This window comes from Hirundo rustica, chromosome 3, assembly GCF_015227805.2.
Source record: "Hirundo rustica isolate bHirRus1 chromosome 3, bHirRus1.pri.v3, whole genome shotgun sequence".
Classification (NCBI taxonomy): domain Eukaryota; kingdom Metazoa; phylum Chordata; class Aves; order Passeriformes; family Hirundinidae; genus Hirundo; species Hirundo rustica.
The window spans coordinates 20,107,750-20,120,249 of record NC_053452.1 but is presented as its reverse complement, the minus strand read 5'-3'; the positions used below and the strand labels follow the sequence as shown (position 1 = coordinate 20,120,249).

At 37.9% G+C, this 12,500-nt stretch overlaps 1 protein-coding gene across 6 annotated transcripts in view; it reads right to left on the bottom strand.

Annotated features, from left to right (window-relative positions):
- EPRS1 (glutamyl-prolyl-tRNA synthetase 1) overlaps nt 1-12,500 on the bottom strand; it is a 37,989-nt gene that overhangs the window by 18,202 nt on the left and 7,287 nt on the right. For 3 of the 6 annotated variants that reach the window (XM_040057392.1, XM_040057395.1, XM_040057397.1), the window contains exons 4-15: nt 10,777-10,933; nt 9,488-9,627; nt 8,743-8,843; nt 7,402-7,528; nt 7,024-7,216; nt 6,490-6,661; nt 5,744-5,977; nt 4,624-4,708; nt 4,225-4,284; nt 3,915-3,935; nt 1,735-1,845; nt 83-219 (exon numbers count right to left, since the gene is read on the bottom strand). In XM_040057392.1, the coding sequence (XP_039913326.1) occupies nt 83-219; nt 1,735-1,845; nt 3,915-3,935; nt 4,225-4,284; nt 4,624-4,708; nt 5,744-5,977; nt 6,490-6,661; nt 7,024-7,216; nt 7,402-7,528; nt 8,743-8,843; nt 9,488-9,627; nt 10,777-10,933 (1,538 nt within the window). The remainder of the gene's footprint in view (nt 1-82; nt 220-1,734; nt 1,846-3,914; nt 3,936-4,224; nt 4,285-4,623; nt 4,709-5,743; nt 5,978-6,489; nt 6,662-7,023; nt 7,217-7,401; nt 7,529-8,742; nt 8,844-9,487; nt 9,628-10,776; nt 10,934-12,500) is intronic. The other 3 variants (XM_040057394.1, XM_040057396.1, XM_040057398.1) reach the window with 1 other exon arrangement.

The following is a 12,500-nucleotide window of genomic DNA, read 5'->3' as shown; positions in this document are numbered from 1 at the left end:
TCTTACAAGCCTCCTGTTAAAAGAAAAAGCAACAAGAAGCTGAAAAGCAAAATTTCATTTCATCTGCCAGCAAACAGGTTACCTGTTTAATTTGGTGATGATGATGTTGCCCCAGTTTATGAACGTGACCACCTCTCCCTCCGCCAGGGTGTCTGCATCTGCGCCCTCGATGAGGACCCTGGAGCTGTACCACACAGGCTTCAGCCCAACGTCAGCATTCTGTGAATGGTGGTTTACATTTCAAAGACAACAGGGGAACACAGAAGATGCACAGTAACAGTAATGCAAAGCTACAGTGTTTTTCCACAGCTCTCTCCAGTTTCTTGTTCGCGGGTGTTGCCCGCATTTCCCTGAGAGTACCCTCAAAAAATCCACTTACAGCCTATTCCATTTCCTTAAGGTCCATACACCTTTAAGATCTCACAAGTAAACCCGAACTGTTTTCTCAAGTTTCCATTCTGCTATGCAAATTCCCATCAAAACTAATTTCAGAACTCTCATTTTTGCTGTGTCATAAAGTTATTATGGAAATATATATGGAGCTTCTTTCAGCTGCACAGATTTGTAAAGACAGAAACCAGAACTACATCATTTATAAAACACACAGCTTTAAGGTATCTCAACAATTGAGATCAACTTCTGTTTTCTAAAAAAAGCCAACAGCTGTGACTTCAGACTTTTTCAGCCGGTCGGGAGTTTTCAATTTGTATCTTCTGGTCAGTATTTATTTCATCACATATTGGAGGCAGCATTCACTGGAACTATCAGTGTTTTAATATTCTGGCTTGTATCTGAGCAAACTTCAGACTTTTTGAGCCTTGAAGAGTCACAACTCTCACTTGCATCTGCTCAAAACCTGTTTCTTTTTATCAGGCATGGTGGAGAGGGGAAACCCAACGTCCACCTCTCAGTTACAAGAAATGGCTACAGGAACAGAGCAACAAAAGGAAAACAAATAAATAAAGCAAAGCCTCAGCAACATTCACTCATTTCTCAGTGTATGTGTATATAAGCATAACTAAGGAATGCTTTCATTGAAGTTTAAGCACAGTTTTAGATATCAGACTCAAAGGAAAGCATCTTTGTTAATTGTAGCACCAAGAAAGAATTTTATCAGTAACACACTCCCCTTTTAAGGGATATTAGACTGTTTACTGGATACTAAAAGTATCAAATCAGCAAGTTCTTAGCTTCTGATAAGAACTATTTGCTTTACAAATTTAAAAGCCATATTAAAAATCCAGAGACTGACAGAATCAACAGGTTAATATATTACCTCTCCACATAAAACCTAATTTTATGAACCACTTAAAAAGCACCTCACTGTTAATGGATAAAGAGTGTACACTGTATTATAGCCATAAAGCTCGAATAAAAATTAACATTTAACTTCTCTGTGAAAGATAGCATCAAACAATAAGAAAGCCAGCTTGAGCAGCGCTCCAGGCTTGTAAAGCCCCACCTCCTCAGAAAACTCCCAGAATGCCTTATAGGGCACCTTATATGTGCCCTCTATATATTAACAAAAACAGTTCCCTCTTAAAACAACAAACATATTTAGTAGTTGCACAGGTTTTGACAATCCCAAGGCAAAAAAAAAGTACCCCTTGGACAGACTTCATGCTCTCTGAGCAAGATAAAAGCAGGACTCTCCTTCCTGACTGCTTCATGCCAAGGTACTTCCCAACCTTACTGAGCTGCAGTACAAGAATATTAAAAGAGTAAAGCAAGAACCTTTGGATGTTTAGCCACTTCTTTCATCTCCTCTTGAGCTTCAGGAATATTTACTGGGACCACTGCATCTTTCAGTAAAGCAGTGTACCGAGGTGCTACCGGGTCTATAACCTACAGAAAACAGCGAAGTGGATCATGAATATATACCACTGATAGAGAAATAAGATGCTTTACAAAACAATAAACACAAAAAAAAAAAAAAAAAAAAAAAAAAAAGTAATATTGACTGGTATTCTTTATGTTACTGCATTTTTTTCCAAGTTTGCTTTAAATGTCACTTTCATCCAAATAGTGGTAATGCTTTACAAATTCCAATCTTTACTAAAATACTCTGAGTAAAAATTGGATTGGGTACTACTGACAGCAGAAGTAACCAAAATGATGACCCAGTTCCTTATAGGGAAGACACAAAAATGCAGTGTGATACAATTTTACTGTGCACATAGGCTATTACATCTGAATATTTTTTTCTCTAGTTAACTAAATTTAAAGCAATAATTTTAAATAGATTTTGTTCTTTTTCCAGCAGCACAAGACCTGATCTCATACTCGTTTTCGAGGCCAGTACTCCAGCAGAATCACTGACAGAACTGGCTGCAGAGGAGGCACCAATCAAGTCTGCAATTTTACTACAGACACATTAGATACTATAATAAGGCAATACCACAACATTGACTTCATTAGGATTTCTACAACACGAGTTTGGCAAGAAAAAGGTACCACTAGGATGTATTCCTGTATTTTTATTGCCCATTATCAAATTTAGCTGCTGTAGTTTTTCACAGCATTTTTTATACCTGAAATACTAGTCTGTCAATCTGTTCAGAGGCACTTAAAAAAATAATTCAAGTAAAGTGGTCATCTAAGGTCAAAAGGAATATCAGAGGTCTACCAGGTTAACTGGAAACTAACACAAAGGAAAACACCTGCTTGTATTAAAATAAAGTGATTTTTGTTCTCCTGGTCTATTCCTGCTCAAGTGAAAAGCTACACAGCTATGTATTTTTCTCTGTTTTGGAGAAAAGTATTTAGGTTTTAATTACTTGACATCAGCTCATAAAGTGACATGATGATATTCTTTTAAGAAGACATACTTTTATAAGTTAGTAGTCACTGCGGTCAGACTCCTAAAGGTTAAACATACACTCTGAAAAAGGACTTGTGTATGTATCTCATAATGTCGGGTATTATATGAATGAACATCATAATTTTGATAATTAAATGACCAGATTTTATAGTGTTATTAGCAGGCTCTTTATTTTATTCATTGAAACTCACAATCCCTCATCCGGTGCTAAAACTTAGAGGATCACGTATAAAATATGAGCTGCCATACTGACAAAGCCTTTGAGCTCAGAACTACCTGTAAGCAGCCAATTGGTTTTGCTCATATTGCAGACAGCTTACAATCTGCACAGCCACATGTAAATAAAATTGGCTAACAAATATGGTGCTGTACAAGGAGCTGAGTCAGAGGTCTAAGAAACTCAGTTTAAAAGTCAATTTTAAAAAAAGTGAGCCTTGACAGTCCAATGTGGATTCTTCCCCTCAAACCAGTTGTTACTCATAAATATATTTATGCAGCAACAGAAAGAACCAATTCATAAACCTACGTGTATGTAGCAAATCAAATGCAAAATACATGAAGAAATACAAGACACATGCCAGACAAGCAAAAACTATTTAAATGAACAGATCTGGGCACTATCTAAGCAAAACCAAGCAGGAATCCCAATGCAAAATAACAGGTGTTTCCACAATCACACAAAAGATGCAATCCTCATGAAAACAAATCGCCTTATTATAGTGTCCAAGCATCCGCTGCCAAAAAGCAACTCATCGTGTCAAGATGCAATATTCCTGATTTGCCACTCAGTCAGAAACTCCAGCAGTGCTGGCTCGATCTTCCCAGGCAGAGCACGCAGCGCGTCCCTCCTTTTGCCACAGAAAGGAAACGTGGCCAACGTGAAACAAATCGGGGAAAATTTGTGTTTATGTTGAAAAATCAGCCAAACCAGAGATGGGCAGCCTTTGAAAACTAGGAATAATGCATTTTCAGTGGGTTTGTAGAGCTCCTGTTATACAAGCAAGTGCCTATGAAGCTGCAAAATGATAGCTTATGCTGTGTATGCTTACAGCACTGTAAGCTATATGCTAAGGTAAAAAGCATTAAGTAATACCTTCTTACAGATAGCTCGCAGCTTGAAAGCAGAAAAATGAAATGCAGTTTTCAGATCAGGTTTACAGCAAATACCATTATCTTTTCCCGTGCTACTAAGGAAAGCAAGTAAGTACTGGTATAGGAGAATCCAATGGATTAGTGCTTCTTCAGGTTAAAGGGGGGGACATTCCATTTTCCTGAGTGTGCCAAATGATGCAGCATACTGCAACTGCTACTTGTTGTGATAAGCGCTCCGATGAACGCTGGATTCTCTACATATCCTAGAAAGAGGATACCAGGAGTAGCATCAAATCTGAGTAAGCACATACCTTTTTGTTAAAGGACCAGATTTTATCCCACTCCATATTCACGACAGATCGAGAGGAGCCCTGGGGAAAAAAAAAAAAACAACAAACAAATCAACACCACATTAACATAAATATTCTAGCTCTTAGACTAACTCAAAACAAAGGTCTTTAAACTGAAAACCCTCTATGGTTTGCTTTCATCAAAAAGAGTTTTCGAGCTTGCAAAATAAACCCTTTCCAAGTAAGAAACCTGAAAGTCCATTTTGCCAACACCTACTCACGTGTCTACCATTGTTGAAGCAATACACGTCAAGGTGGCAAAGCTTCAAAAGAAGAAACCTCCCAGTGACAAGTGTATTAACTGAATCTCCACAGAAACTTGTGAAACTTATCGAGGGAGATTCAGAAGGAAACACCCACCTGAGCAGCAATAAACTGTTTTAATCCTTCAACTGTCATGCCTCTTCTCAGGACACCACGCACAGTGGGGAATCTTGGGTCATCCCTAGCGCAAAAAGGTATTCCATTAGTGTCACACGCCAAATTTTCTAAATTCTACACTAGTCACGAACTTTACTAATACTGCCACGCACGGAAGGCACAGCCTCAGTGTATTTTACTTAGTGAACTCACACAGCTGGGTGAGAACACCTAACTGAGAAGATTGAGCTCGTATCCATACAAAATGTATGGTGAAGGTTAGGTTTCTCAAAAACTAACAAGGCAAAAGTTATGTCCCTATCCATTATTTCCTTTCCAAGGGCACACAGAAAATGTTACTGGAAAGAAGTGACAATGCTACCTCTTAATATAAGTGACAGAATTCTATGATTTTTTTTTTTTCTCTTATGGAAGAAATATAAAGGCCTAATCTGCAATGTAACATCTGAGTTTGGTGGGAACATGAATCAAACCTTGCTGAGGACCTAACAGGGAGGCTTAGGGAAGGAAAGTTCATCATAAGACCAGCTACACCTCTAGGGGAAAAAAAAACAGGCACAGGCAGGAAAGAATAAATTTGGCTCTAGCCTAGTGGCTCCATGCATAAACTAGGAATCTAAGCTTCCAACTCAACTGACAGCTCGTCCACCAAACATTGATTTCTGCAGAAATCAAATTAATCTGAAAAAATTAACAGAAAGAAGGAGGGTGAGGGGCAGGTAGGAGAGAAGTGGGATGGATTTGACTGGATAGACAGGACCAGAAATACTTCAATCCAGGCCCTCTTCTGGCATTGTTTAGGAATGACTCCAATGACAACAACCAATGACTCAAGGCTGGAAAATGTGTAAATGGCACCCACAGCAAGAGCCAGAGTCCAAAAATAAGCTGCCTCATGCTTATTACAGGACATGAATATGTATGTACACAGCTACTGCAGAGTAGGAAACACACACATCGTGCAGGCAGAAACCAGTGTAATTAATCTATATTCTTTAATATTGTTTAAATATTCATTCAAACTGTCCCAAAGCAAAAATGAATGTGCCAGTCACGAGGATCTTAGGGAACAGTGCTGACCTACAGCCATTAAACATACCATCCATCCACAAGGCCTTCGTTGACAAACCACGTGAGCTTTCTCTTGGAGAGCACAGTGTTGTTGAGGTTTAGCCTGCTATACTCCCATATATATGGCTTCCTTATGCCCAGAGCCTCAATAATCCAGTAGAATTGTTCATCTCTGTCATGGTATTCAGTTGTTCTCAGGGCATGTGTGACACCTTCAATACTGTCAACAATGGGGCAGGCAAAGTCGTACGTGGGATAAACCCTGACAAAAAGATCTTTAATTAGCAGGGCACAACAAAACACTTTCCTCCCACCTAAACATTTAAACTCAGTGCAGCTCATATTCATGTATTATAAATATTTATAACCTATGATCCTGAAAACTTTCAGATCAAGACTAAAATAACACATACACAACAAACTGTCCACAAAAAGATACAGAGGGCAATATGTTATTAAGATGAAGAGTCTTCAAGAAATTACCTGATCACAGCCTTAATATTCAAGCCTAAAAAAACAATCCCACACTGCTAATGTTTTTTTTCCAACATAAATAAGGACCAAAACTGAAATAATAGTCACTGTTGACCATGATGGCCATCTCACAGCTTTTAAAAAGTCATTTGCACAAGTGTCAGAAAGTCAAGAGACTCATCACATATTCTGGTGGAAAAATGCTGGCAGATTCCAAGTATGAAAAGAAATTTACCAAGGAATTTTAAATGCACTGAAAGAGTGAAAGCTACAGGCCACACAAGGAGAAAGTGGACGTACTTGTAGGTGTTCCCAGTCCGAGGGTGAGGCTGGTTTTTACAACGATAAAGAGTTGGATCCCTCATGCATCCATTATTACTGCTCATATCTATTTTTGCTCGTAGACAACAAGTTTGTCCATATTCTGTTCCCTTTTTCATTTCTTCCCACATTTGTAGATTCTTATTAACACCTAAGAACAACAAAAATAAACCATTTTCTAAGGTATTATGAAGCCGATACAGAATCAAGTTGCATTACTGCAGCATCAAAAATCAGTGTCACCCCCCTCTCAGGACACTGAAATTCATTTTCACACATTTTACATCTTGAATTTTTTAAGTGGTAATGAATCCATACATACACAAGTCTACTGCCCAGGTCTAAACGTATACTTAATCCATCCAGCCTCATAGCACTAAACACTTTCAAGTCCCTATAAGGACCTTGAAGACTTGCAATTTAATAATCTCACTCATATTCATTAATAACAATCAAGTTTTGAGGCCAAATCAAAAAGGTAAGAAAGCAGGACTGAAGCTTAGAACATCTTACAGTTATTTCTGTGCTTGGATTCCACTCTTTGCTCTCGCTCTGCTTTCATTTGTTCTGCAGGAGTATCATCCACATACGCCTTCCCTTCTTGAATAAGCTTCTCAGCATATTTCATTATCGTTTCAAAGTGATCTGAGGTATATGTAAATTGATCTGGTTTGATGTGCAGCATGGCAACGTCTTCAAGAATAACCTGCAAAGTGTGAAAATCTACATTGTAACAGTCAGGAAAGGTAGCTTTCTTACATCTTTATTCTCTTCATGTCAGATGTGGGGTTTTTAATGCTCCATTGTACAGGAAGGATAAGCCATAAGAATAAGCATGAAGAAAAGAGAGGCATGCACTTATCATTCTTTCACTCTGCTATCTCATCATACCTTTTCAAAGTCTTCTTTCTCTTTTTCTGGATTTGTGTCATCAAATCTCATAATAAGTTTTCCTTTAAAGTTAACTTGGTAGTGCTGATTTAGCAGGGCAGCTTTGGCATGACCAATATGCAGATATCTAGAAAGGAAATTAAAAAATAAATATACACACCAGAACTACTTCAGACAGACTTCTTTATTTGCGAGGGAAGGAGAAAGAGTGGAAAGCAATACCTAAGTGTAACAAACAAACAAATAAGCCTAGGATATTTGTTGAAATGCTATACGTTTATGGAAAGAGATTATGTTTCTTCTACCACAAATTTAGTAGTTAACTGTTAAAAATACCTAAATCTGTAAATTAGGGTGTTGCTATGGATATAAAGATTAGAGTGCAATTATCTCCATTTTTACAGACTATCTTAAACCAGCTGTTGATGATACCCAGTAGCAGCTACCAGACAACCTGAACTTAACACACTCACAAGAGAGGTATTTTCTGATTGCTGTGTATTTTTTAATATAAGTTATAAAGCTACTAACATTTTAAATTAAATATAAATCCCCAAATCCACAAAATTAATTCCTCTTACAAAACGAGAGTAACATGTCCCTGAAGAACAGTGTTTTAAAACACCAGGATTAAAACACTAAAAACTACTAAACTAAGTGGAAAATAATATACGTTATAAACATACGTGTACATAAAACATAATTTACAATATTTGAGTAACAGTTTATATTGGACTAACTGAGTAAGAAACACAACTATAGAAGCCATGTGATACTGAACAGCCAGATTAATGAAAAAATACAATCGTGGAAATGTTATAGGTCATCAAGGAACTCCAAAAAGAAACAGAAAATGAAAAGCTGGCTGAAAATTGACTTTATTATACTGGCTCATCACATCTCCTCTGTGTGGTCTTTAAGGAGTTTGTGCTTTGGTATTCCACACAGTCTGGACCCCTGGGCCTCCGTTATATATCTGGTAGTCAAGCTTCCCCAAGGAAGGCTATCCCATACATCCTTCCCTCCTCAAATCTAAGCTTCCTTGGGAAGCACCGAGTCCCTTGACCCAATTGAAAAGGACTGCATGTCCACACCATAGCTCCTGGCAGGGCTCATGCATCCATTATCCATGTAAATGCCATCCTCACTCCCTAGTCCAAGTTCAGGCAACAGTGCAACAGAGGAGAAGTGAACAGCTCTAGTAGAGACAAAGCTTTAAACACTCATTTGGTTTAACAGCCTTGCCTGATAAGCTGATTAACATCCTCACCAACGCTTTTTTTTTTTCTTTTTTTAGACAAAACACAATTAGAACCTTCTCAAAGTATTCATGTTTCTTACCCACTTGCTTCAGGAGGAAACCTCACAATGACCTTCCCCATCTCTGCGCCAGGAAGTTCAACAAACTTCCCAACATCCGCTTTCTTTTCTTTTTCTGTTGCCTTGAAAAGAGACACAATTACAGATTGTATTAGTTGTAAAATCAGATATAAAACTCTAGATAATATCTGCTGTATCAAAGTCTCCTTTCAAACCTACAAGCTGTCATATTGGACCCCAATCTTCACAACCTTCACATTACTCAAGGCATTCCAAAACAAGATTAACTCTAGAGCTTTTATTTATTTTGTCTTCAAATCTGGTCCAGGACTGAAAAGTCCCACCAAGTTGTCAAATTTATTCTATAGAAGAAAACAATTGCTAGTTGAGGTTTTGTATCTTAGTGTTCTTAACCTGAACGTGATCAACAAATTCAGTAAACTGAAGAGAGCAATCTTTGCAGGTCTATCATGATCTCAAGCTCTCTTTAGAAAAAGCAAACAATATATCTAAAGAGCAGTGCTGAATAAAAGAAGATGTGACATATTTCCATGATTCCACTTAAGCACTGGACTAGACAACTCATGCCTTTCTAAACTTGAAAGTGACGGCTTTAGCTGTAAACAAGAGTTTACAAAAGTTTAGTTCACTGTATGACTGCTTACTTTTCATTTTTAATTCTCTAACTTAAAAAAAAAAAAAAAAATTTCGCAGTGTATTCATAGAAATAAAGCTACTCTCTCCATAGGATCTGAGTAAATCTTACCATTTTAGCCTTTGGTGTACCAGCAGCCCACTTGGCTCCTACTGACTGGAAAGCACGTTGTACCTCAAGGAAGCTGTACCATCGCTTCGCATGCACAGGAGCTTTGTTTTGTTCTAACTGCTCTTGCCACGTGCTGTTATCTGTTAGAAAACAAAGAAGTTTTCAAACTATGAAATTATAAAAATAAAATTATTTTTATCAACAGCAGCTTTTTAAGACTAAGAAAAGATGATTTTTAAAAATCTACTCCCTCTCTTCTGAAGAGCTTTAGTCATGTGGACACAAGGCATTCAAAAGCAAATTAAATAAACAAATTCCTGTCAAACCCAGAACATACTGCATTCCTTCTTGCATTCATCAAGGCAGAAGGTGAGGGGGAACAGTCAACACACATTTTCCCTTGTATCATCCACTTCAAAATTAGTAGCAACTTTATTTCAAGACAAAAATGCAGGATATCCCTTTATTGTGTTTACATTTGATGTTTTCTAAGCTCTATCATAATTGAAACATGTGCCAAATGCCCCCCATTATTTCTGAGGGGCTGTATTCCCACAATCTAATCTCCAAGGAATACAACTTCACTAGAAGGATTCCGACGGGAAAATGGGGGAAAAAAAGGGACTGCCTTCAAATTGCTCTTAAGAGCAGCAACTTTGAAAAAATACCAAAATTAATTATCTGGTAGACAAGCTAATTAATTATCTAGTACTCAAATTAAATCTTAGTTATGCCCTCTACTTTCAAGTGGAATTAGGTTATACTGAGTGGTAGATTGTCACCTATCACCTTTAGATAGAGAGCCAAGAGCAAATAAAACACAAATCCATAAAAACAGATCATCAAAGCTTCTTTAACCTCTAAAGGGTATTTTGCAGTGTAACATCTACCTCTTTTAATAATTCAAAGTAAACACTGAAGAAATTTCCTCTGCTAAGATAACGTCACGGAAAGGTCCATGCATATAATGTTATGTTGCACATTTTCATACTGAGACAACAGGTAATAAAAGATGTTCTTACAATTACTAATACAAAAGAAGCCAGAAAACATTCCACCTAGGGATTACAGCACATAAATTTCCAAACATAACAACAACTTAAAAAAAAGAAATCTATGATTTCCTAAGCTAAACTTTTGCCATCACTAGTGATGCACAGCCACAGCACCGTGTGCGACAGTCTCTCATACAGCTAGGAGTCACTACTAGCATCCACAAACAAGAAAAATTGGGGATTCCTGGTGTATATTGATTGCAAGCCAGTGAAACAGAGAACATAAACCAGTACCTTTTAGTACAGCCCAGACACACAAGTCTGCGAGACTCAGAGAGTTTCCCACCAAGTAGGTCCGTAGAGACAGACAGTGGTTGAGCTCTTGGATGGCTGAAGGGAACTGGCTGGCAGTGGATAACTTTGTAGCACTGAACTCCAGCCAATGGTCAACCTTGTTTGAAGGGACAAAAGATAATTAAAGTTACTAAAGGAATGAGAATGAAGCTTGTCAAATAGCTGAATAATACACGATTGATCTAACAGCTGAACAGAAAATATTAACAGGAACACTGGAATTAAATATATCAGGTCATGATATATCTTGAAAGAAGGCTTAAAATAAATCACACTGAAAAATTCACCCAGAACAATACTAAATGATGAAATTTAATTTCTTCTTTCAGCAAGAATTCAAACTGTGGAAAACACCAACTTACTGAAGTTATTCCCATTGGTAAAATAGTAAGGAGTTCTTAGATACTTATCACACAGTGCATATAATAATCATCATTATCCCTCAACTATTTAGATACTGTATTTGTGACTTATTTTGTATTCCTGATGCTGCTACTGGTCAGTATACCATTTGCCCCTCAGTCCCTGTCTTCTCTTCCTCACCTCCTTTTAGATTTGAAGAAAGCAAACCCCTGCCCTTCACAAGTCCTACTCCCCTCTCCTGCAAAAGTCTCTTCCTGCAACTTTGCACATAAACATATGAAAAAAAAATGTTAAGAATTAGGCTGGTTTTTAATGTAGCCCTGTTTATAAATTGAATCCCTAAACTCTGCAAGAGACTAAGTGTCTCTTTTACCCCCCGGTCCTATTTCATGTGTAAGTGTTCTGCAAACTGCAGTGGGAATCCTTCCAACACTCAAGCCAACGTGGCAGGCACAGATGTAATTACAGCCACCACAGAATTCAGTTCAGTCATTTGCAGTTGCACACCAAAATATGTGCACCACAAACGCAGCTGTCCCCGTACTTCTCCAAGTACAGTATTATTTTTGAAAGAGGCAGAAGCAAAAAGAATATTGTACCAGAAATACCAGCCCTGAAAATGTGTTTGCTGTGGTCTGTGCTTAACTTAGAAACAAAGGATTTGGACAGAAATTTTAAATAGCCACAAGATAACTTACAACTTTTTAATGCCTCCCAGGCAAAGTACTAAGACAACACTTCCCTTGAGACCAGCTATGAGGGCTGAAGAGCAATTGAAGAGTGATTACCCCTGGCTTCAAGAAGAAAAGACCTGAATCAAGTCCTTCAGCCCCTCCCCAAATTTCAGAAGAAATAAATTTCTATTTGTCTGCTAGTTTCAATTATCAATTTAAAATGCAGCATATGATTGGTTATTCTGAACTAGACCCAGGAAGAAACTGGGGTTGGGATTTTGTCTATTATATTCAGGAAAAACTACTTCAGGATTTCAATGCCACACAAGTGTTCCCTGCTGTTACACTGAAGTGTTACACGATAGCAACTGATGGCAACAGAGCCGAGGAAAGCCAGGAGGGAAAATCCCATGTATCCATCACCTTCCAACCTGAATTATTTTAGCTGTCAGCTTAGGAGCTGTTGTAGCAGGGATGGACAAGGGCAACCCTTTCAAAGCTCAGATTTCTTAGTCTTTATACGAAGGAAGTTTAGCAAAACAAAACCCTCAGCATCTCACATTCCTGGAACCTCAGTCTAACAGTAAAATGCAGAATAATAGACACAAGGTCAAAAAAAAACCACCC